General features: G+C 45.3%; 1 protein-coding gene across 1 annotated transcript in view; it reads right to left on the bottom strand.

The window, feature by feature from the left end:
* TRANK1 (tetratricopeptide repeat and ankyrin repeat containing 1) overlaps positions 1-25,039 on the bottom strand; it is a 75,284-nt gene that overhangs the window by 36,815 nt on the left and 13,430 nt on the right. The window contains 9 exon segments of the mRNA XM_054708137.1: positions 887-1,057; positions 6,091-6,222; positions 8,272-8,410; positions 8,632-8,715; positions 9,520-9,638; positions 11,738-11,888; positions 14,459-14,585; positions 16,571-16,609; positions 18,742-18,873. Of these exon segments, the coding sequence (XP_054564112.1) occupies positions 887-1,057; positions 6,091-6,222; positions 8,272-8,410; positions 8,632-8,715; positions 9,520-9,638; positions 11,738-11,888; positions 14,459-14,585; positions 16,571-16,609; positions 18,742-18,873 (1,094 nt within the window).

Raw genomic sequence — 25,039 nt, 5'->3', positions numbered from 1 at the left:
CCTAAAGAGTGTCACATCTCTTAAAAAATTTTTTTCATTTTTCAATTACAATTGACATTCAATATTCTATTAGTTTCAGGTGTACAGCATAGTGGTTAGACATTTATTTAACTTACAAAGTGATCCCCCAATATATCTAGTACCCACCCAACACCATACATAGTTATTACAATATTTAAAGAGCAAAGTTTTCAGGACACTTGGTAATTCTTTCCTATTGGTCCAGGTATGCTACTTGTTGTAGAAAGTGTAACATTTACATAATCATCCTACCATGCCAATGCCATTTACTGGTTTTCAAGTTTTAGAATCAATCTATAGATGCAGCACAGAAAACTTAGAGTTGAGGAACAGAATGTAAATGACACAAACAACATTACTAGACATTACTCAACAATTGGGGCTGACTTGTTGCACTTCATCTTATACAGTAGTCAGTCAATGGATGCTGTCCCAAACTGATAAAGAAATAGGAATAGAAGTTAATATGTAAGTGCATAGTGTAATTTAGTGCAACATGAATGTATTTTAAATTGTTGGCTCTGGCTGTTTCTGAAGGGTAGGAATGATTTTTGTTATCTCCTATTCCTTCTGATTTTTTTTTCTTTTTTACTGTGTGCATGCATTAGAAAATAAATCCCCCATAGCATCTAAAGGACAACTTGGCGAAATTCCCAGAATGTTGCAGATGCTCTCTAAATAAGAGTTGTTTCATTCTATCTTCCCAAAAAAAAGCAAACAAGTTTTCCTAAAATTGGGAGTCTCATTTCCATCTTCATATACCAAGAAAAGATTAATCAATTTGTATCTAATATCACAGAACCAGTTTTTAACCACCGCGCCCCCCCCCCCAAAAAAAAAAAAGTTGATTCACTGGAAGCTGTACCTGATAGGTCCTTAGAACAGGCAGCCAGTTTTTCCAAATGACTATTGATTTTCTCGATGGCTTTAAAGTTCTTATTCCTCTTCAGGACATCCACGGGGGTCCGGGACTGTCGGTCTACCAAGGTGGGGTCTGCCCCAAAACGCAGGAGCATCTGCACATCCTCTGTTTGTCCTAGGGCAGGCCAAAAGGAAAAGGGGGCATTGTCATGGTTCCTTCCATAAGGAGATGTCCCCATGAGTGCTCCGTCCTCCCAGTTTCCTGCCTGAGCAGCCTGGGGCAAGGGGACCAAGGTCCCTCTGCTTGCAGAACCTAAACTGCTGGCCCTGGGCAATCCACCAAAGTCCCTGAAGCAAGGCGGACTTTGTGGAGTGGGAAGGACAATAGCTTTTAAGAGGTTTAGAAGTGCACTCCTCTATACCTTTCTCCCCTCTCCTTGGCAACAAGCAAGGAGATGGGGAATCTGGTTACTAGGCAACTGTTACAGCTGTAAGGATAACAGCAAGCTGTGACTTCAGATTTCTTTATTCCCTAGAGAGGAAACAAATATTCTTCCAGAAAAAAAGCCTGTCTGGGGACAGGAGAAAAAAGTGGCAATTGCTCTCCAATCCGGGTCTTTTTGTTGTCACTGTTTCCATCCTCCCAGCCACTACTCTCTGGCTGCCAGCTCCGTCTGCTGCTTTGACAAATCTATTTGCCAGGCATCAAGGTGTCTCTGTGATCACAGATGCAGCAGTCTTCGTAATGGAACAGGTGTACCTCTGGGGTACAAAGACTTATGTGGGCATGGAGAGTTAAATGAACCAATACCCGATCCCCAACTTTCGTACCCATGCTTTCCTAAAATGCACTGCCTTGACCACGCACCTGTACTCAAGGTATTGTCCTACCCATGGTGTTCTCCTTCCCCATCTCCCCAATAACAACTGCCCTTCTTCCACTTTACAAAAATTAGACAAAATTTAAAAGGCCTGCCCTAGCCTGCTTGGCTCAGAGGATAGAGCATTGGCACATAGACTGAAGAGTCCTGGGTTCAACTCCGGTCAAGGGCACCTACCTTGGCTGCAGGCTCAATCCCCGGCTTGGTAGAGAGCAACCAATCCATGTCACTCTCTTTCTCTCACATCGATGTTTCTCTCTCTGTGTCTCTCCCCCTCCCTTCCACTCTCTAAAAATCAATGGAAAAATATTCTCGGGTGAGAATTAACAAAAAAATTAAAGTCCTACTTTTCTCTTCCCATCAAATACAGTGGTAAGCAGAATCCCTTAGATTCCTAGCACCTGGCATACACACACCTTCTCTCAGTTCTTCAATCAAATACTAATCCAAGGACTGCTGTGATGAGACTCTGAGAATGTAATTAATGTCCCAGAGCAGTTGACCTTAAGATAATCGGGAGATTTTCCAGATAGGCCTGACCTAACCATTTGAACCTTAAAGGTAAAAGGTGTAGAGGTCAGAGATTCCAAGTACAAGAGAGATCTGATGCACAAGAAATTCTCCCCACTCTGAAGATAGAGGGGGCCCCATGACAAGGAATGTGTGTGGTCTGTAGAAGCTGACAGCAGCCTCTGCCTGACAGTCAGCAAGGAAACTCGGACCCCAGTCAAGGAACTGGATTCTGCCGCAATCATGTGGACTTGAAGGAAGGCCTCGAACTTTTTTTAAATATATTTGTATTGATTTCAGAGAGGAAGGGAGAGGGAGAGAGAGGGAGAAACATCAATGATGAGAGAGAACCACTGATCAGCTGCCTCCTGCACACCCACTACAAGGATCGAGCCTACAAGCCAGGCATGTGCCCTTGACCAGAATCGAACCCGAAACTCTTCAGTACGCAGGCCAACACTCTATCCACTGAGCCAAACCGGCTAGGCTAGGCCTCTAACTTTAGATAAGAACACAGTCCCATGGCCCAGCCGGTGTAGCTCAGCAGTTGAGCGTTGACCCAGGAACCAAGAGGTCCCGGTTCAATTCCCGTTAAGGGCACACGCCCGGGTTGCGGGCTCGATCTCCTGTGGGGGGCCTGTAGGAGGCAGCCAATCAATGATTCTCTCTCATCATTGATGGTTCTATCTCTCGCTCCCTCTCCATTCCTCTCTCTCTAAAAAATCAATAAAAACATATTTTAGCCGAAACCGGTTTGGCTCAATGGATAGAGCGTCGGTCTGCGGACTGAAAGGTCCCAGGTTCGATTCCGGTCAAGGGCATGTACATTGGCTGCGGGCACATCCCTGGTAGGGGGTGTGCAGGAGGCAGCGGGTCGATGATTCTCTCTCATCGATGTTTCTAGCTCTCTATCCCTCTCCCTTCCTCTCTGTAAAAAATCAATAAAATATATTTTTAAAAAAATAAAAAATAAAATAGGAATGAAAAAAAAACAAAAAAACGTATTTTAAAAATAATAATAGTAATAACAAAGTCCCAGCCAACACCTGATTTTAGCTTCGGGAGACAATGAGCAGAAAACTCAGTCACATGGAAGTCCATCTTCTAAAAGGGAGGCTGCTCTTTGTCCTGTAGGGAGGAAAAGGGATGGAACCACATTCCCATCCTGCCACTCATCTGGAGAGTGACATGGGTTCTAGGGGCCTGAGCGTCATCATCTGTGAAGCTGGACTCATGATACCTTCCTCACAGCTATCCCTGAGGGTGAGTGAGAAAACCTGCCTGGGTAAATGGCATGTGGTGGGACTTAATGGCCCTTTAACTGTTGGGACACAGCAGTAGGGGCTGGCTGAGCCTCGGGGCCAAGGCTGGCATTGTAAAAAGTCATTTCTCATTGTTTCTCCTAATGAGAATATAGGTATCTTTTTGAAGGAAGCAAATACCTCTCAGACATGTCTTCAGTTCCAAGTTTTCAATACATACAAAGTAGATTTTTAAAAAAACTGAATTACACATATAATACCTCAATAAAAAAATAAAATAAAATAAAATAAAAACTGAATGGCCTGTGTGTGTGTGTGTGTGTGTGTGTGTGTGTTTAGACTGGAGATGGACTTCCAATCTCAAGGTTAGATATCCCAGAAAATGTGCTTTTATATCCTAGAAAAATGATGGATACAGAAGTATTGCTCCAGTTAAGTGAAAATCCAGAAAACACTGGCTGGGCCCACAAAGTTACTAGTAAGCTTCCAACCTACTTCCCTTCCCCCTTGCGAAGCCCCCTGGTCTGATTCTCAGAGCTGCAATCCTGAACCTGGCCACTAGGTGACATCACACCTATCTCCATTTTTGTTCTTTTTTACTGAAAAGGGGTACATATTGCAGAGTGAAAAATATCATGAGCATAGGGGTGCATATCTTCTTTCTGATTGGTGTTTCAGGCTTTTTAGGATATATTCCTAGAAGTGGGATCCCTGGCAGTTCCATTTTTAATGAAACTGAGGAAACTCCACACTGATCATAGCAGCGCGATTTACAATAGCTAAGATCTGGAAATAGCCCAAGTGCCATCAGTAAATGAGTGGATAAAAAAGCTGTGGTACATCTATACCATGGAATACTATGCTGCAGCAAAAAGAAGGATCTCTTACCCTTTGAGACAGCATGGAGGGACCTGGAGAGTATTATGCTAAGCGAAATAAGCCAGTCAGAGAAAGACAAGTATCACATGGTATCACTCATAGGAGGAATCTAATGAACAAAATAAGCTGATGAACAAAATAGATCCAGAGACATAGAAGCATGGAACAGACTGTGAAATCTCAGAGGGGAGGCGGGGGTGGGTGGGTGGGAAGAGATCAACCAAAACAGTTGTATGCATATATGCATAACCCATGGACACAGGCCACAGTGTGGTGAAGGCCTGGGGCGGGGGGGAGGGGGGAGCTAGAAGGGGTCAACGGGGATAAAAAGAAACATATGTAATACTTTCAACAATAAAGATATTTTAAAATGTAAAAAAATATATCATGAAATTACTTGTTTACTGAGATACCAATTATGTTTGAAACATCCATATGTATATTAAAGCAATTCTCTCTGCTGTTGACCCCTCACCAAAATGAAAAGAAAACTCAGTCACATCACTCTGGACCTATAGAACTGTGAGCTAATGAATGGGTGTTGTTTTAAACCACTTAGTTTATGGTGGTTTGTTACATAGCATAGAAAACCAACACAGTTACCCTTGTATATTGTCCCAAATGAGGTGATGGAAGATCTCGTCGAGGGCATGCAGGAGGCAGCCAATCGATGGTTCTCTCTCTCCCTATCCTCTCTCTGAAATCAATTTTAAATAAATAAGTAAATAAATAAATCTCACAATAAAAACCCCATGGATTCCTGGGGCCCCGGTCAGTGGGGGATAACAACAGAGAAACAAACCTCACGGGCTGCTCCTGGGACCCACTGGAGAGAGAACACTGCAATTTCCTAGGAGGGCCCGCCAGACCAACAGCAGGACTTATACTTAGGCTGTGTCCAGTCCACAGGCACATTCAATTCCAAGCCGACATGTTATAATCATGAGTCTTCATATTTTTTAAAAAATCCAGCCTTCCAACGTCTCGTGCTATCAGAAGACGGCAGCAAGGCCTGGTTCCCACGATCAGCACCGGCTGCAGCCAGCCCAGATACAAGCTCCCACTGCTCCGTCACCTCCCTTCCACTGGGGCTGAGAGCCCATTACCATCTATCATCACAGCGACCCCTTCTCCAGAGCTGTGTGGGCGTGCTCAAGGCCTTCCTGCTTCACGGGCTAACAAGGTACATCTGCGTCAAAGAGCCAGCTTTTCCTCCCACGTGTCAGCCCCACTTTCAGGAAGCCTGTCTCCCCCTGGAGGGCATGGAAGGATGCAATTCGTGTGTTAGCTCCTAAGTGCCAGGAAGGCAGGATTATGTCTGTTGTCTGGTTCACAATTTATCTCCAGTGGAGCACAGATTTGGCCCTAGGACAAACAGAGGATGTGTCCAGCCCTTGGTAACCGCGTGATGGGGGGGGGACCAATGCAGATGGAAGCCCATGTCCTTAAGTCATTTGACCCCACAGAAGCCATTCAAAGCCGAGAGTCCGCAATTCTTCCTTCTCTCACCCCACCTCCTCTCTGCACACAGCTAAACCCCCCAAACATGTTTAATTCAAGGCAAAGTTTGCCCCTGAGCCCGTCACAGGATGGACAGGGAAAACATAATGGCCTGTTAAGTGAGTCCGCCAATGCCTGAGGCCCTCCGGCCCACAGCATGCCCTGCCGCCACTCACGCTTGATGAGGTATCCTGGGGAGTGGGCGGCGACCACGTGCAGGACGGTGCAGCCATCCTGGTCCTTCTGGTTGACGCGGCCTTTCCACTCGGGCTGGTGCTCCATCAACCACCTGAACAGGTGGTTTTCCCCTGAAGGGCATTAAGATGAGTTACTGATGTTCTCTTCTCCTTACAGAACGTCAGCAAAGCAAGTCAATGTGTCCCACACTGAGGCAACCGAGCGGGGAACCCAACACATGCTGCCACTGCCACACACAGTGGGGGAGAGCCGGGAGCTTGTGAACTGAAGGTTTTAGAAAGTTCCTCTCAATGCACTGAAGTCAGCTTCCCTAGAAGCACAGCCTAAGACATAGATTCTTGGCCATGTGACTTAGTGAGAGAGGGAGCTCAGACCGAGGGAGGGGAGCAGGACAGGACAGGGCCAGGAGGCACGCAGAGATGTGGTCCCACAGCTGCATCCACTCGGGCCTGACCCCAGGGGGAGCTCTGGAGTGTGAACTGCACCACAGAGTTGACCCACCTGGAGGCAGAGGTTGACCTCTGTACCCCCCACGTCAGTCAGCTGAGACCTGCCCCTGGGAGGAAGATGAGGTTGAGGGAGAACCTCCCTGGGATGTGGTACCTGTTAGCAGAGAGCAGTTCTCTGTCCAAGCCTCCAGCACTCATAGCAAGTGGGGGTAAGCATGGTCTAAAGAGGATCTGGGCCTGGCCAGCATGGCTCAATGGTTGAACATCAGCCTATGAACCAGGAGGTCATGGTTCAATTCCCAGTCAGGGCACATGCCTGGGTTGTGGGCTTGATCCCCAGTTTGGGGCGTGCCAGGGGCAGCTAATCAATGATTCTCACTTATCATTGATGTTTCTATCTCTCTCTCCCTCTCCCTTCTTCTCTGAAATCAATAAAAATATTTTTTAACAAAATAAAAATAAAGAGCATCTGGGCGGGCCTAAGAGTGCCCATCAAGTCAGTATCTCCAAAGAGATTACTACATTACTATCAATAGGACATATATTTTAAATTCTCTTCACAGACTCCTTTCCTTGTAGCTCCTGGGATCGAGGAAAGCCCACATTTCTGCCAATTTGGTAATACCACTTATCACCACGTCCGAGTTTCCCTCTCAGAAACTAATCAGGGATGAACCTGAAGACCTGATCTCACGGGTACCTGCCTATACTCACAGGAGCTGCCTGAAAGAGTAGACAGGATGAGGAATAGTGCCTTTCATAACCAGAGGCACACTTCTCTGGGTTCCAGATTCCTAGTTTGAAGCTGGGAACATGGATCAGATTGCTCTTAATCAAACTTTACTTGGTGTTTTATCTAACAAACCACATGTAAGAATAAAATCTCTTACAGATTCCTCAGTACATATAGTGAATGATGGCAGGGCAAATCTGGCTAAAGCAAAGATGGGGGCCCAGGTCTTCAAGCCTCTGGCCACCACCACTCTCTCATTCCGGGAGATGATATGGCCTAGAAGAGGAAGACTGCCTAGACAAGTTCTCTTGGCCCTTCCGGCTCTAAAATGATACGGGTAAATGTCCATCAGAGCTGCCACACCTGCTTGGAAAAGAAAAACAAGCTCCCGTCGAAAGTGGAGGGAAGGGGGGGGGGGAGAGAGAGAGAGAGAGAAGAGAGAGATAAAGAGAAAGAGAGTTTTAACAATAACATTTTTTAAGAAGATTATGGAAATAGAAGTCCTTTAAATTTTAAAGTCCTTTAAAGTTTAAAAGAACCACCAGCCATCTGTGTTGGCAACAGCCAGTGCTTCACAGTCTACCCCCACCACAGTCGGCCCTCCAGGCTACAGAAAATGAACCTGAACCTGGGAAAAGACCACATCTGCCTTTGCGGGTGGGAGGAAACTCCACAGCTCTCCTGGGAGCTCTGCTCAGCAAGGTTGTGGGTCCCAGGCTCCACCCTACTGCCAGGACCTATCTAGGAACACAGATCCTTTCAATCTGGGCCTCTGTAGCTACGAGGTCCCGGGAGAAATAAAAAGGATGCTGCTGCCCGGCTGCCTTCCTGCATTTGAATAATCACTCACTGAATATTTAAAACATCTGAACAGTCTCCATTCACGTGGCTTAAATTCTGCTTTCACTTGAGCTGAGAGGAGCGCCAGAGCTCAGAGCCCGAGGGGCAGCTGGGAGGTGTTACCGGAGAACACTCACTTGCTTGGATACAGAGTCGCATGAGGGCATGAAGAGGGTACGGTCCTATGGTCTCGATGCTCGCGCCAATGGAGATAAGCCACTGGACTAACTTGGGCACCTGTTCCATTTTCTCATAAAGTCCAATGAAGACATATTTCTGGGAAAGAAAACACACAGGAACAACCATGAAAGTCACTGTATCAACATGAAACTTTCAACTCCTTCACCCATAAAGCTTAGAATCAGTAAAACCTGGACTTGTTGTGGCCCAAGCATAAGATTATCATAAATAACAAATTTGCAGTTGGGCAGCTGAAAAAAAAAAAGTCCCAAATCCAAGCCCAAAGTAAAACCATACCCTTCAAAAAGCCACCCTACCTCAAAGAGACTTTTCAGTGATAACTCTGGGACATGGATATTTCTTGGTAGTCGATCTTTTTTCGCTGACAGAAGGAGAAATGACTGGTGAAGGCAGAACAATAAAAGATTAGAATAATGATGTTCTCCACGTAGGTGATTAGAGCCAAAGTATCCTTAAGCTTTAAAACAAACAAGCAAAACAAAATACCCTCTGAACCTGTCTCCTTTTTTAGGCCAGCTGCCAACTTTTCCGCCTGAGCCACGATAATCAAAGACTCTGGTCCAGGGCATGTACCTTGGTTGCAGGCTCCTCCCCCGCCCAAGCCCTGGTCAGGGCACGTGCAGAAGGCAACCAATTAATGTGTTTCTCTCACATTGATGTTTCTCTCTGTCTTTCCCTCTCTCTTCCACTCTCCCTAAAAATCAATGGAAAAATATCCTCAGGTGGATTAACAAAAAATAAAATTAAAAAAATTTAAGCCCTAACTGGTTTGGTTCAGTGGATCGAGCATCGGCCTGTGGACTCAAGGGTCCCAGGTTCGACTCCAGTCAAGGGCATGTACCTTGGTTGTGGGCACATCCCCAGGAGAGGGTGTGCAGGAAGCAGCTGATCGATGTTTCTCTCTCACTGATGTTCCAAACTCTTTATCCCTCTCCCTTCCTCTCTGTAAGAAAATCAATAAAATATATTTTTTAAAAATAAAATAAAAAAAAATTTAAAAATGGAAGCTAGCTAATTAATATAGCTCAGTGACTTTCCATCTTTAAGGATGTTCTAGTTAAAAAGTTATTTTGGCATTAACATAAACAAACGCTAAGTTACAATGCCCCGGGGACAACAGAAAGAAACCAGTTAATGTACAAGGTGCTTTCCCCACAAGAGAGCCCCCATCTCCTTTTACTTACATGCCATAATCCTTTCTTTGCCAACTTCTCTATTACTGATTGCCACACTTCTGTGGCGAATCCAATGGTGAAAATGTGATCAAAGTAGGGCAAGAAACTTTGCAAAACAATGGGGTCACCTGAAAAAAAAAGTGCCATCATTTAGAAGTTTTAACTTGGGGCAAGTCTAGAACATTTGGGCAAAGGTCTTCTAATTAAGACCACACATAGACAAACGAAAAATTAAAGATGTATGGAGTTGCAATCATTTTCAATTCGGGTGACAATCAATCCCCTAAGAATCAGACAGCATAATGTGAGCCACCTTTCACTTAGCCCTTCTATTCACCAAATCCAGCAATATGTGTTCATATTTAACCCCTCAAACATACCAAGAGGGCAGTGGCTATTATCTCCATTTACAGAGAAGGAAATGGAAGCTTAAGGGAAGTTACCCAATTCACTTCCTTGAAGAAAATGTGGCAAATAGTATTCTCACCCAACAGATGAGGCACTATCACAAATGAGGTCAGGCTTCGTGGCATGTCATGCTGCTAGTTCATGACCAAAAACAAGACTGCAATCCACATCTAACAATTCTTTTAGTCAACACAGTCTTCTAACCTGGTGGCCCAACAACCTTGCAAACCACAGTTCTCAAACTCACGATGAGAAGAACATCCAAGGGGATAGGGCGGACAGACTAACATAGCGCCTCTTCCAGAGTTATTCATTTCCAAAAATAAGTAAATGTCAAAATAACCATGTATTATATGAAAGGCTACAAAATTTCCACAAGTATATTTTCCAAAACTTAAAATTTGGGCATGGGCATACTCTCCTTGGTAGAAAAGTTGGGGCTGCATCACCCCCAGAAGTACCGCTAACTGCTCCCTCTAAGGATGGGGGCAGAGGGAAACCACCCCGATTTCTCCAGGGACAGTCACCAAGAGCGGTTGTGCAGCCAGCGGGCTCTGACAGGAGAAGGACTTTCGAAGGACACGCAGAGACGATGGGGAAGTGTAGGCAAGGGACAAGCCATGTGGTTCTGAAAGGGGAAGCTGCAGGCCCTGGCGGCAAGTGACCAGCTGGAAACCTGAAGCTCTCCTACTGCTCCGTCTAGGGGACACGGCGGTGCCCACTTCCAGCGCCGTCACTCACTGCCTGACATGCTCTTACCCCTCTCTGTGCCAAAGTCTGTAGGGCTCCACCCACAGACCACAGAAGTCACTCTCCCTCAATCGCAGTGGAACAGCTGGATGCCTAACTTTGAGTCTGTGGCCAGCAGTGATTTCCCCACTTCTGAAAGCCAAAAACCACACTCCACCAAGTCTAGCACGTGCCACTATTCACACTCTAACGTCTCTAGAGTATGTGTTCCAATCAATGTCGTGTTTCAATGGCAGAACATAAACTAGTGGCTCATCTTAAATCAATGAGAACTTAAATGGGATCAAGCGTCATATTTGAAAACAATGGCCTGGTTACTGGAGGGACTTCAGAAGGAGCCCTTTATCACTGGCAAGGAGTATACTACACTGAGCTTTATGGTTTTCTGTCCAGGCCACGGACAAAGCTGCCCCATGGGCCAGGTGATTCGAGTAAGAATCTAGTGGTGATGCTCAAGGCCTCCCACGCGTCACTCCCAGACTGAGCATGTGGGTCCACCGCTGAAGTGAGCATCGCAGCTGCGACACTGAACACCGCTGTCAGCTTTCACAGGCCGCTGTCAGCCCTTTCTGGTTATTTTCACAGCAAACCAGAATATTTTCTGAACACATTGGAGAAATATGCAAAAATCATAAGGAAGCACAAAAATCACATAAAGCAAGTAGTAGTATAAATAGGGAAAACTATGAATAGCAATAGGAATTAGTCATTTTTACAAAGGCATGAGCCGCCAAAGCTTTCAAAATACTTTCTAATGTGAAAGCCAGTTTTATTCAAACTACATAAATCAGCCACAAAAAAACACCCTGTAATCATCTCCCCAGGAGCCTGAGTCCTGCAGGAGGAATTCAAATAAAATAACTAGGACTGGAAGGAAGAAAGGAAGGGAAGAGGGGAGGGAGGGAGGAAGGGTAGGAGGGAGGGAGATAGGGAGGGAGGAAAGGAAAAAATGCAGGGAGGAAGGGAGGGAGGGAGGGGAGAGATGCAAGGAGGAAGGATGGGAGGAAGGGAGGAAGGAAAGGAGGGAGGGGAGAAAGAGGGAGGGAACGCTTCCCGGAGTCAGACTTACTGCCCATAGTGGTGAAGACTCCCACAAGGAAATCAGCAAACTGGCTCTGATCACTGCTGCCCTGCAGAAGTTGAAGACCCTCAAAGAACATGCGAGCAGCTTCATAATGCTGGAGCAACTTTAGCAAGGAATAACCAGCGCGGTAGTATCCCTGGAACGAAAAAAGGAAAACCTTACCATCTCTCAAGTGCTGCTGAGAGGATGAGCAGGATTGGGGGGGTGGGGGAGGATGGACCCTAGAATCTCACTTCCGTGTTAGCACAGATCTCTAACAGTCACTGCCCATCGGACTGCCACATGATGTCCTGTGCAACATTTTTCCTGTCATTTTCTAACTGCTAAGAAAATAATCACTTTCAAATCTATGACGTAGAACACAGAGAGAAGGAAGCTGGCCTGCTTCCAATTACATGTGTAATTTATTTATCCATGACTCAAATCACAGCTGTGCAAGAAGAGAGGAATGAAAAAAATTCTGCGACTACAGTGTTCTGGGAAAGAATGAGCTTGTCATGTAACACAGAAATTGTTTCCTGCTCCTTTCAATCAAAGTAAACACAATTTGCACTGGGGATGTATAGGGAAAAATTGTAATCATAAGCATTGAGAATTACGAAGCTCCACATTATAGGCAAAAATAAATAAATTTTTTTATTTCTGTAGAGAGAGGAAAATTACAAGGATTCATGATGCAAACGGCCTCCCACGCCCTGGCCAGGTGGCTTGCTTGTCATCCCGTACACCACAGGTGGAGGGTTTGATTCCTGGTCAGAGCACATATCTAGGTTGTGGGTTTGATCCCAGGTCGGGGTGCATGTGGGAAGCAGCCGATCAATCAACTGATCAATCAATATTTCTCTCTGAGTGCTGCAGAAGGAATTAAAATAAAATAACTATTTATTTTAGTTATTTTATTTTAATTCCTCTCCCCAAATTCCACTTAACACCAAATCTCTGATTATTTTTTGATTTGTCTTAACTTTCATTTGAAAGTCTAAACTTTAGAGAACAATCAGAAAAAAATTGTTTTATTTTCCAACCAGGCAAGCTGGTACAGAATTTCCCATTTCTCTGAATTCCTCAGATTTAAGTCTCATCTTTTTATTTTGGACACAGAGATTAGGGGGGATCAGAATATGTCACCCCAAAATATGGGACATGAGAGCTGCTTAAATCCCCTCTCCCGGGGAATCTTTAAGGCCCTGAAGGAGATAGAAAGTCGGCACTGAGATGAGCCTGCACAAGCAAACCTCGCTGATAGCCCTTATCTGCCATTAGTTTCTCTGTATGTTTATTTCTCCACAGTTCACAGACCCTCAGGTCTTTAAAACCCTGTCCTTTGTCTTGTCATGTCTCCACAATGTAATCGCTCTTCGTTACAAAAGATAAATAAACTCTCCGGCCTGCCCACTTCTTTGGAGTCTTCACTTCTTTTCTCAGGAGGCCCCTATGTCACATAGAAAGTAACATCAAATAAAATCTGGCCGGGCCGGCATGGCTCAGTGATTGAGCGTCAACCTATGAACCAAGAAGTCACAGTTCAATTCCCTGTCAGGGCACATGCCTGGGTTTCGGGCTTGATCCCCAGTAGGGGGTGTGCAGGAGGCAGCCAATCAGTGATTCTCTCTCACCACTGATGTTTCTCTCTCCCTTCTTCTCTGAAATCAATTTAAAAAATATAAATCTGTATGCTTTTTCTCTTGTTCTCTTGTTCATTTGCAGGACCCTAAGCCACTGAACCAAAAGAGGGTTAAGGAAAAGGTGTTTTTCCTCCTCCACAATGGAGGGCATTTGGAGGAGGGACAATCAGGGGGAAAGAATGGAGATGGAGAGAGACACCCAGGAGCTCTTGCTGCAGGTTTGGTCACTCAAAATCGGTGTGCCTCAGTGGTTGAGCATCATCTATGAACCAGGAGGTCACAGTTCGATTCCCGGTCAGGGCACATGCCTGGGATGAGGGCTCGATCCCCAGTGTGGGGTGTGCAGGAGGCAGCCAATCAATGATTCTCTCTCATGATTGATGTTTCTCTCTCTCTCTCCCTCTCCCTTCCTCTCTGAAACCAATAAAATATCCCATACAATAAAAGGCTAATATGCAAATCGACCGAATGGCAGAACAATGGTTCGCTATGACACGCACTGACCACCAGGGGCAGATGCTCAATGCAGGAACTACCCCTGGTGGTCAGTGCGCTCCCACAGGGGGAGCGCTACTCAGCCAGAAGCCAGGCTCATGGCTGGCAAGCACAGTGGGAGTGGAAGCACTAAGGATGTCCAACTGCCAACTTAGGCCCACACCCTGCGGGGAGCCTAAGCCATCAGTCGGACATCCCCCAAGGGCTCCCAGACTGAGGGCTCCCAGACTGCAAGAGGGCACAGGCCGGGCTGAGGGACCCCTCCAAGTGCATGATTTTCGTGCACTGGGCCTCTAGTATATATATAAAAGAATTGGTGTCATGTTGTCCACCAGTTTGCAGCTGAAGGATCTCCATCCCACTCCATCCACCAAGAGCCCAGCTCTGCTCTCCCCTACAAGGGCATTTCAACACTTGGACATCATTGGTTCCGCCCTACTCTGGGTACCACTCACATGCCCCATGAGCACCTGTGTTAAGTGCAAAGGGAGTTGAATGAGAAGCACTCCCATTTTAGAAGGGAGGGGAGGAGGCAGGCTAAGAGGAAGGAGGCAGCAGCTGCCCCCAGCGGTCCCTTGCACCATACCTTCACGTAGGTTGGATCCCACTGGAGACACTCCTTGGCAGCCACAAATGCCTCGTTCCATTTCCCAAGGTTGTAAAAGGCATTGGACTTGTTGCACAGAAGCACAGCCAAGTCCCTGGGGGGAACCCTGTGAGAAAGAACAAGCTGGAGATCCATAAAACTATCTTCCTGCAAATACAGAAAACAATCCTTAAAGACCATCACTCTGATCCTGACTGCTGTCAGGCCCATGGGGTTTCGGCAGGAAATGTGCCAGGTATGCCTATCAGAGCTGACCCTTGTACGCCCCTAGAAATCCTGGGGACTTACAAGGTACAATCTGTCCTTCCTCACGCCCAAATCCTCTGCTCCCAGCTTTTAATGACAAATGTTCTCAACACTTTGGTGCCACTTCCTACTGATCCCCACAGATCTCTTCATTTTTTAGAGACTGTTCCTAAGGATGGAGAGGATGGAAGTTTCCCACTGAGTGTGAGCAGAGGGCAGACACGGTGTGAACCGCTCCACGTGCATGCTCCTCCTGAATGGAGGCAGAGCTTATCACAGGAAGGGCCATTCAGAACACGTGACCACAGCATCACCAAGGACCCACTGGGAGAGACCCAGGCCAAGCACTATTCTATCATACTGGCAGGACCCAGAGCCAGAGTACAAACAAGGCCCACACACCATGTGGCTAATCTGCACTGCCCAATAGAGGAGCCACAAGCCACATGTAGCTGTTTAAACTTAAATGAATTAAACAAAGTGTAAAATTCAGTTCCTTAGTTGTATTTGCCACATTTCAGTACTCAGTAGTCACCTTCTATATTACTGATCATCTTCATGGTCACAGAAAGTCCTATTGGACAGTGCTAGTCTAAGGATCTGAAGGCCATAACTCAAGCTTACAAACTGCTCAGTAAAACACATCTTACCCTCCTCTAATTTATAACACCTGGGAGGCAAGGTTCAAATTTAGAACTGCAGGCACTGTCAGGGCAGGGTGAGCCAGACCTGTGCCCCTGCCCAATCTCTTTCCTCTTTCCACCTCAGCCTTCATCCTGGCCTGTAGGAGATACAATTCCAAGCTCTGTCCATACCCCTGACCTTGAGACCTCAGAAGAATGGATGCAGATAGGAGGCTCATTCAGGGCCTGAGAATAGGGTCCAGGGGCAGAAATTCCTGGGCCCTAGTATCCCCAGTGTGGACCAAAAGGGATTAAAGGGTTCTGGATGAAGCCCCTGGCCCAACAGACTCCTGTGGGAGGGGTACAGCTGGGGGAAGGTCAAAACAGGTCCCTCTAAAGCATGGGCAGGACGGGGCCTCTCTTGCCTGGGTCTCGGGGTAACACAGCTGCAAGGTTAGTGCTGAAATCAGGTCAGAAGAAGGAAGAAAACACAAAATATATCACAATATGTTAACAAAAGCCCAAAAGCCATTGAATTCAAGACACACGGGGGGGGGGGGGGGGAAACAAGGCGAATTCTATTTTATTGAATATTTTAAATTGTGAAAATTATACCAATCACTAAAGAAAAGATAGGTGATGCAGATAAGCACAAAAATAAAGCAAAGAAAAAAATCACCCCTACTACTGTCCCCACCCCAGTGCTTTATGTGCCTGGCTTCTCTCAGCACCCATCATTCCCTCTAAGGCCAGAGATGAGACTCCAAAAGAACAGAAGAGGCAGTGGGGCATCCAGTGGGTGACTGGCAAGGGAGCTGTGACTGGAGTGTAGTAGATGCCCTGGTGTCAAGCTGATACCCTGGCCAGTGCAGCCATCCCCACCTGCAGTGAGTGTTGGCTGCAGCTAGGGGCTCCAGAGATTTACCCTCAGCCTAATGGGAGCACCCTCTCCCAGGAAGTTATGCTCCTGCTAGGGACTGAATTGTGTGCCCCAACCCCCAATTCATATGTTGAAGCCCTAGCCCCCAATGTGATGGTGTTTGGAGATGGGGCTTTGGGGAGGTGATTAGGTTTAGATGAGGTGGTGAGGGTGGGGCCCTCTAGATGGGGTTAGTTGCCTTACAACAAGAAACACCAGAGAGCCTCCTTGCTCTCTCTCTCTCTACCATATGAGGACACAGTGAGAAGGTGGCCGTCTGCAAACCAGGAAAAGAGTTCTTACCAGGCACCGTACTGGCCAGCAGGATCCCAGGCTCCAGAACTGTGAGAAATAAATTCCTGTTGGTTAAACCGCCAGTCTATGGTATTTTGTTATGACAGTGCATGCTGACTAATACAGCCCCCCTCCCTAGGACAACTCCCAGGGGCTGGACAGCCTACAGCCAATGATGGACTAATATGGGAATCAAAGTGTCAGCCCCTTATCCCAAAGTGGGACCAGCTCTACAGTACAACTCATCCTCACAAGTTCGCTGGAGATGAGACTAAAGGGGACTCAAGGTGAGACAATATCCCTGCCTGGAGCCTGCCCCTGCCCCATCCTGCTTCCCTCAGTCCCCATCTCCTGAGAGCATTTGCTCTGCAAACCACATGCACCTAAATCCCTATATCAGCAGGAAGACAGGCAGCAAGTGACGGGCAAAAGACACAGTGTCAGGAAGGTCCATGAAAGGCAACATGTGAGGGTCCGGGCAGAAGTCCCATTAGCAGTCACACAGCTAGTAAGTGGTGGAGCTAAGATTTGAGCACTCACAGTGTGGGGTCAGTCTGTGATCATAACCACTTTCCAACGCTTCCTCTTTAAGAAAGCCGGATGTTTTGCCCTGAATGATGAGCTCTAGGCCCAGCTCTGACAGTTCTGATCTGACCCAGAAAGGGCCAGAATGACAGAAATACAGGCCAAAGCCAATTACACTCAAGTCCAGCTAGAGTGCAGATATTATGGTGATAGAGAGGTAGTGTTGGGAATCATGTTTCAGTAATTTAATTCGGTGTCATTTCTAAGTACAAGTTTAGGCTGTATGTACCCACAAATAGGCAAGCTCTTGCTTCTTCTGCTATGGCTATTCACAGAATATGATCTGGGAACCTCAGGGGGGAAGGGGTTCCCCAAGACCATTTTAGGTAATCCACAAGGTCAAAATTGTAGTAGACTGAATAATGGTCCCCCAATAATGTTACCTTTTATGGCAAAAGGGACTTTGCAGATGTGTTTAATTTATGAATCTTGAGAAGAAATTGTCCCAGATTATATACAATCACAAATGTAAGGATGAGAGAATGAAACCAGGCAGAGGAGAAGGTGATGTGATGACACATGCAGATTGAAATAACATGCTTTGAAGAAGGAGAAAGGGGCCACAAGCCAAGGAAAACGGGCAGTCACTCAAAGTTCAAAAAGGCAAGGAAATGGATTCTCCTCTGACACCTTGATTTTAGCCTTGTTAAGACTCATTTCAGACTTCTGTCCTCCAGAATTGTAAGATAATAAATTTGTATTGTGTGAAGCCACTAAGTTTATAGTAACTTGTTACAGCAGCAACAGGAAAGAAACTTATACAATATTAATACTAAGACACTTTGTACCTTTACACACGCATTCTCTCATGTGTTCAGGGGATGTTCAGAGGCTATATGACGTGTGCTATCAATACACATTGAATGTAGAAGCAGATGTGAGAAGCCAGATGTCTTCTACTGAGACAGACATTAAAAGGATTTGTGAAAATGTAAAATGTGCCAGTCTCCTCACCAAATTTTTTTCTTTGGAAAATATAGTTATTTTTCTTTAAAATATGTTACTTATATTAACGTGTAATGGATTTCTTACTGATATTTTTATTTAGATGAATAAACATATACTGTAAATTTCTCTTAGTTTTAAGTTCTGATACAGACTTAAAACCTACATACTGACAGCTAAAAACCTACATAAACAAAAGCTCTTTGGGTCCTCCATGACTCTAAACATTATCATAATACGAAAATGTTTGGGAACAGGTCCACTAGAAGTGAAGGGGCAGGGGAAGAGGTGAGCCGCATTCCTGAGTGGTGAGCACTGTGGCCAGGGGGTATAGGCATAGGTACTCAAGAAGATGAAATGAATGACAACTGAGAAGTTTGGAGACTTCAGTCATCCCAGGAACTCTGATCCCGTAATCAGACAGAAGAGAGAGCTTTGTAATGTTTATCAACAGTCCCTTAAGTTTCACTTTCCATTTCCCTTATTACTCTAGTGTATTCTGTTCAATTTCTGAGCTGACTCTAGAGATGATCAACAGGAAGTGAGCGAGAAGAAAACAGAAACTAGGCCGTGTGATAAATGACAAGAAAACGTAAGCAACTGAGTTCCCTTTTACTTAAAAAAGGTGGGAAGAAAATACAAACACTTACCCCCACTGGTATAACTGCAGGAGAACCTGGATGGCTTCATCGTACTTTCTGATGGCCAAAGAGAAGTTCCCATTCTTAAAAACTTGGTTGCCAGATTCTTTCAACAGCTCAGCATAAGTTGCCGGGTCCATCCTGCGAGGAAACATAGCAAAGGGCTGGCTGCCAGGCCTGCATGGGCCTCGGTCCCCTTCCCATCTGCACTGCTGAGAGTCTGGAGAGGCAGTTTGTTAGTTCTGGCTCCACCCACCTGTGGAGGGCACACCCTAACAATACTTCTTGCCATCATGGGACCAGATAGAGTCTGCCCAGGTCACTTCTTCCTCAGTTCTTTTCTGACCTCAGGAGCAGAGGCCAGAAATATTCCATTTAGCCTGTGTTAATGATCAGCTCTGCACTGAGCAAGGAGGCTGCTGCCAGGTGCAAGACAGCATAAAACTGGTAGGTAGTTTGGCTCAAGAAGTGGCAGCGGTTCCTATAACTGGCATGATTATTATGCTCTCATTTACCCAGCACTATGCCCATAAGGAGGCACTGTCCCCACTGATCAGTTGAGGAAACAATTCTCAAAGAGGTTCATGCCACTTGCCTTAAGATCTGCTAATGGCATTTCCCAGTTCAGACCCCAAATTCAGGCTTCTGCTCTTGACCACTATGCCACATCACCTAACGGTACAAGCAAAACTCAGCTGAAGGTCCTACTCAGAAAGGGGAGTGTTGGAAGCCACCCATTGTCCTCATAGCAGAGAGGTATGGACAAGGAACCCGAAGGCTGGTCAACCTTGAAGCTCTGAAAGGTCAGAGCCAACCACCCACTGTTCAGTTGAGACAATGGTAGCTAAAGCAACTTCCACCTTTTAGTTTTATGTGAATTCTTGCTGATTGGCTATTATTGGAATTGCCAGCCTAAAGGCTATGGGTGTATCCCACAATCTGAATAAAAGGGATAGCAAGGCCAGAGCAGGGTGAAGTCCTTCCCCTTGAGTTGGGCTCCCGCCTGGCCCCCAATATTTCCAAATTAATTTCTAGTCTCTTTCATTTGTGTGCGGCCTCCTCCAGAACCAGAACCCTGAACCTGAACCACGCGGGACGTGGGGGGGAGGGGACACTCGCAACTGGCAGCCCAACGTAGGGTACTTGCAGGGGAGGAGGAGGCGCAGTTCAGAAAGCCACAATACACAAGGGACGAAGTCACAGGGCCACCATATCACTGCCTCTCCCGTCCTCCTCCCTGCCTAAATCACTATAAAATAAGCGGCAGAGCACCCGTGGCTGAGATTTGTGCCTGATTTTGCCTTGGCCTGCTTACTCTCTGTGCCTCACAAGAAGCACATGGTTCTCTCAGGTCGTGACTTTCTGTTTTATTCATTTTGTGCCTCTATGGCCTAGCATACAATGGGTACTTTAATATTTGTGTGTAATAGATCTGAATGCCAGACCCAGAGATCGTCTCTTACTTCCGTGGCCTGGGTAGTCGGAGAAGTGCTTGTAGCCCTGTCCACATGATGGGCCTCAGGAGAGGAGCTTGGAGAGCCTCAAGGAGGTAGGGGAAGGGGGAGAGGCGGGCAGCAGAGAGCCTTTAGGATTTCCTCCTCCCAAAATACCAGTGGGAAAGGGAAGGCAGTGGGGGAGATCTTAAATATGAGGCTGATTCAGGTGTTTGCAAATGCCATGTACCTGTGGTACCTGTGGGGATGTACTTCCATTGGGGGTCTTACACATAATAATTCTTATTTTTATTGTTTCAAGTCTTTTTTTTTTTTATCCTCACCTGAGGATATGCTTTCACTGATGAGAGAGAGAGAGAGAGAGAGAGAGAGAGAGAGAGAGAGAGGAAGGGAGAGGGAGAGAGAGAAACATTGATTGGTTGCCTCCCACACATGCCCCAACTGAGGACAGAACCTACAACCTTGTTATGTGCCCTGACCGGGACATTTCAACCAAATGAGCCACACTGGCCAGGGCTAGTTTCAAATCTTGATGAGGAATTTCGGGTCAGGGAAAGCAGACACATGCAGAAGTAAGTGATGGCTTATTTTAAATCCGCCTGAGCTTATTGGAAATGGGGTTTCTTAACTGAGCTGCATTCCTCAGGCAGAGCTGTAGCAGAATGAGGCACATGATTCGTAAACAGTCAGAAGGCAAAATTCCACCTACATTTTTCATTAAATAATCTCTCGATCCTATGGCTCGCACATCGACACACAGATGACTTTGAACATGAAAATAGTTATAGAGTTGATTGACTAGAGAATAAAAACATGTTTCTCTTTCAAAATATTGTCAGCCATAAGTCCCATACATATTTTAAACTTGGACAACTAGAAAAAGGAAATCGCTATTAACAACTAACAATAGCCCTCTTTTGTAAATACCTTTCCACCCCAAGAAAGACCAACACTCCGACCAAAATGTGTGAGGTCCTAAATAAACAATTCACAAGGAATACAAGGAATGGCTAAATATATGGAGAGAGGATAAACAGGATCACCCTCACTAGTGAGCAAGAAATGAAAAATTAAAACAAAGTATCACTGGAAAATAATTAAAAGAATGACCCCCCAAGTGTTGGATGCTGTCATTTTCTGCTTACAGGGAAATATAGTGTATCATGGATAGATTTAGGCCCGTGGGTGTTTGCCACAGTGAAAACTGGAAATAACCCTTAATGTTCCATAACGTGTAATGGATTAGAGTCAGTTGTAGGATATCCGTCTGGTATAATATCATGCAGTTATTTTTAAAATCATGTTGCAAAGGAGCATTTAATGATAGGCTAAGTTAGAAAATAAAAAAACCAAGCAACAGAAACGGATGTATAATCCCAAATTAAATTTTAAAACCATATAATATATTGAAAATATGCCAAAATGTGAAGTCACACCATTGAAATTAGGCAGGGTTTTAATTTTTCCAACTTCCAATTGCTCTACACAGTACCGCCTTAATAATCAGACCGTAAGTGATTTTTTTACAGGTGTCTACACTCTGCAGAATAAGCCCCACCCTTTATTCATGTTGCTTCTAATGCTGCTCTGTTCATTCACTTATTAATTCGATTAAGCTGGTATAGGCACCCAACATCTCTGAGTTGGTCCTTCCTTATACCTCACAAGCTGCCTGCAGGCATCTCAAAGTGCGGGAGGGAAGTTAAGGGGTGGAAGCCATTGTCATCAGCTTGCATATTCTTAAAACCTATTGACATGTCTGCCCCAGTTTCCCCCTTGCTTATTTCGGCAATAATATCCCTTGTTGACAAAGCCTCGGGCACTTACTGGAGGCGCTAACATGTCCTTCTGGGCTCTCCTCAATGCAGGATTCTCAGCTACTCTCATTCTCTCCCTCCTTGGCCTTGTCGTCATGGGTGATCATCTTTTTGGCAAGGGTGAAGGCATTCTGGTCGTCACCAAATGCCTCATTCTCAGCAGCCTCCCTCAAAGGCAGCCTCATTGGATGGGGGCCTTTCTTTTTTTTTTTTTTTTTTAATATATTGTATTGATTTTTTACAGAGAGGAAGGGAGAGGGATAGAGAGTTAGAAACATCGATGAGAGAGAAATATCGACCAGCTGCCTCCTGCACACCCACCACCGGGGATGTGCCCGCAACCAAGGTACGTGCCCTTTGACTGGAATTGAACCCAGGACCCTTCAGTCCGCAGGCTGACGCTCTATCCACTGAGCCAAACCGGTTTCGGCATGATGGGGGCCTTTCTTGTGGGAAACTCAGACTCACCATCTCCATTCAGGGTTTAGCTCTAACAAATGCCCCTCCACATTTCCACAGACTCAGGTCCTGTTTATTGGTCCTAATTTTTCCAGGAAAGATTTCCAGATACTAGCTACAGGATCTTATGTCTTCTAAATATGGAGGACACACAAAAAACAAACACAGCAAAAAAAAAAACAAAAAACACAAAAATATAAAAACAAATAAATATGGAGGACATATTATTGAAACCTCACTAGATGGAGCCCTATTGCAGGCTGAGCAATCAGTGAGACTAAGCAAATCTGAGCATCACACCCCCACATTCTCCAGTTGGCCCCAGTGGGCTTCCCCCACTGTGCCTTCCAAAACACTGCTTTGGTTTTGCTCTAGAACCTTCTATCTGGCCAAAATGCACTGGTGAGCTATTTGGTACTCACTGGGCTGAAGTCCTGATGTTGACCCTTCAGCCCCCTGAGAGGTCCGGTTGCTGGAACTCAGTGATGTGGAGCCTGTGAGTTCCATGACCCCCAAATGGGGCCAGGTCCATGCTTCCCAGCATCAGTGTCCTTGGCAGTGGAGTATGGTTCTCTACTCTTTAGTTGGTCAACTGGGGAGGAAACTCTCTGATATCCAAAGTCTCTAACCTGGTCCTGCCTGTGCTTCGGCTTAATCTTAGTGGTAACAGCATCACACGTGGTTCCCACTCAGCCATTTCCTAGCTGTGAAACTATGGGCACATTACCTGACCCCTCTGAGCTTCACTATTTTTGTCAGTAAAACAGGGCTGACTTAAGCGTTAAATGAGATAGTGTAACTGTAAGTTATGCACAGAGTGAGCTTAACTCAAATAGAAACACCACCCCACCCCACCCCCCCCCACCCCCGCTCCCCACCAATTGCTCTAGGCCTGTGCTGTCCAATATAGAAGCCCCTGGCCCCACATGGCTAGTCTACATTTAACTTTATAAGTTCATACCCCCTTCACCCATTTTTCCCAATCCCCACCCCCACCTCTGGCAACTACCAATTTGTTTTCTATAGTATTGAAGTATGGTAGTAGAAACTGCTGTTTGGGTTCTGTACTTACTTGTTTGCTAAAACAATAGAAAGTTATTTTGATTTTCTGAACTTATGTATGCTATCTCAATACTCCATTGATGATGGTTTGAATGTCCCATTGATTGTGATCTCACTGGTCATCGAAGCACATTCTTCTGGGACCCAGGACAGATCAATTATCCTAAATTGTCTCAGTAGCTACAGATAATGCATTCTGGTTTACTCAGTGGTCCTGGAATCTGGACAGCACAATTATTCTAAATTGTCCCAGTGGTCCCAGATAATGTGTTTCTGTTGATTCAGTGATTCATAGATACTTTAGATAACTAACTTGCTCAGTTTCACTTCTGTAAAAATGCTTTTCGCGAAACAGGTTCCTCATTCCAGACCCAAGTATGTAATCGATACCTTTGTGATATTCTGCCAATATAAGCCAGATGTGGCAAGCTGTTCGGGGCTGGGAGATTTGGAGCTTTAGCCCCTGGTATGCCGCCGGCCTTTAATAAATGACTCCATAATTCGACTTTTAGAGGCGTCCTTTGTAAGATGGGGGTTACACTACAACAGTATAAGCTTGGGTTGGTTTGTTGGTAGATTTTAGATTCCACATATAAGAGAGATTATATAGTGTTTGTTTTTCTCTGTCTGACTTACTTCACTCTGAGGTCCATCCATGTTGTTGCAAACTTCAAGATTTCGTTCTTTTTTATAGCTGAACAGTATTCTTTATCCACTCATCCATTGATGGACATTTAGGCTGTTTCCCTATATTGGCTACTGTAAATAACTGCAATGAACTGCAATGAACAGGGGGTGCATACACCTTTTCAAGTTGGTGTTTTTGTTTTCTTTAAATAATCAAAAGTGGAATTGCTTTTTTGAGGAACCTCCATACTGTTTTTCATAGCGGCGGCACCAATTTATATTCCCACCAACAGTGCACGAGCGTTCCCTTTTCTCTATGTGCTCACCAACACTTGTTATTTCTTGTCTTTTTTATAATATCCATTCTAACAGGTGATAACTTATTGTGGTTTTGATTTGCATTTCCCTGATGATTAGTGATGTTGAGCATCTTTTCATCAGATCTCTGTCCATTTTTAATCAGATTATTTGTTTTTTCTGCTTTGAGTTGTATGAGTTCTTCATACAATTTGGATATTTGCCCCTTCTCAGATGTATGATTTGCAAATATTTTCTCCCATTCCGAAGGCCGTTGATGGTTTTCTTTGCTGTACAGACCCTTTGTACTATGATCTAGTTCCATTAATTTATTTATTTGCTTTTGTTGCTTTCCTTTCTGGTATCAGTTTCAAATGCTCATCACCAAGATCTACGTAAAGAAGCTTACTGGCTGTTTCCTTCTAGGAATTATGTGGTTTTAGCTCTTACATTGAAGCCTTTAATCCATTTTGAGTTAATTTTTGTGTATGGTATAAGAGAGTGGTTGAGTTTCATGCTTTTGCATGTGGCTGTCCAGTTTTCCCAGCATCATTTATTGAAGGGACTGTCCTTCCCCCCAGTGTATATCTT

The sequence above is a fragment of the Eptesicus fuscus genome, chromosome 18 (genome assembly GCF_027574615.1).
Source record: "Eptesicus fuscus isolate TK198812 chromosome 18, DD_ASM_mEF_20220401, whole genome shotgun sequence".
Classification (NCBI taxonomy): domain Eukaryota; kingdom Metazoa; phylum Chordata; class Mammalia; order Chiroptera; family Vespertilionidae; genus Eptesicus; species Eptesicus fuscus.
Note: the sequence above shows the minus strand (reverse complement) of the source record. Positions and strands in the feature narration are given on the sequence as shown.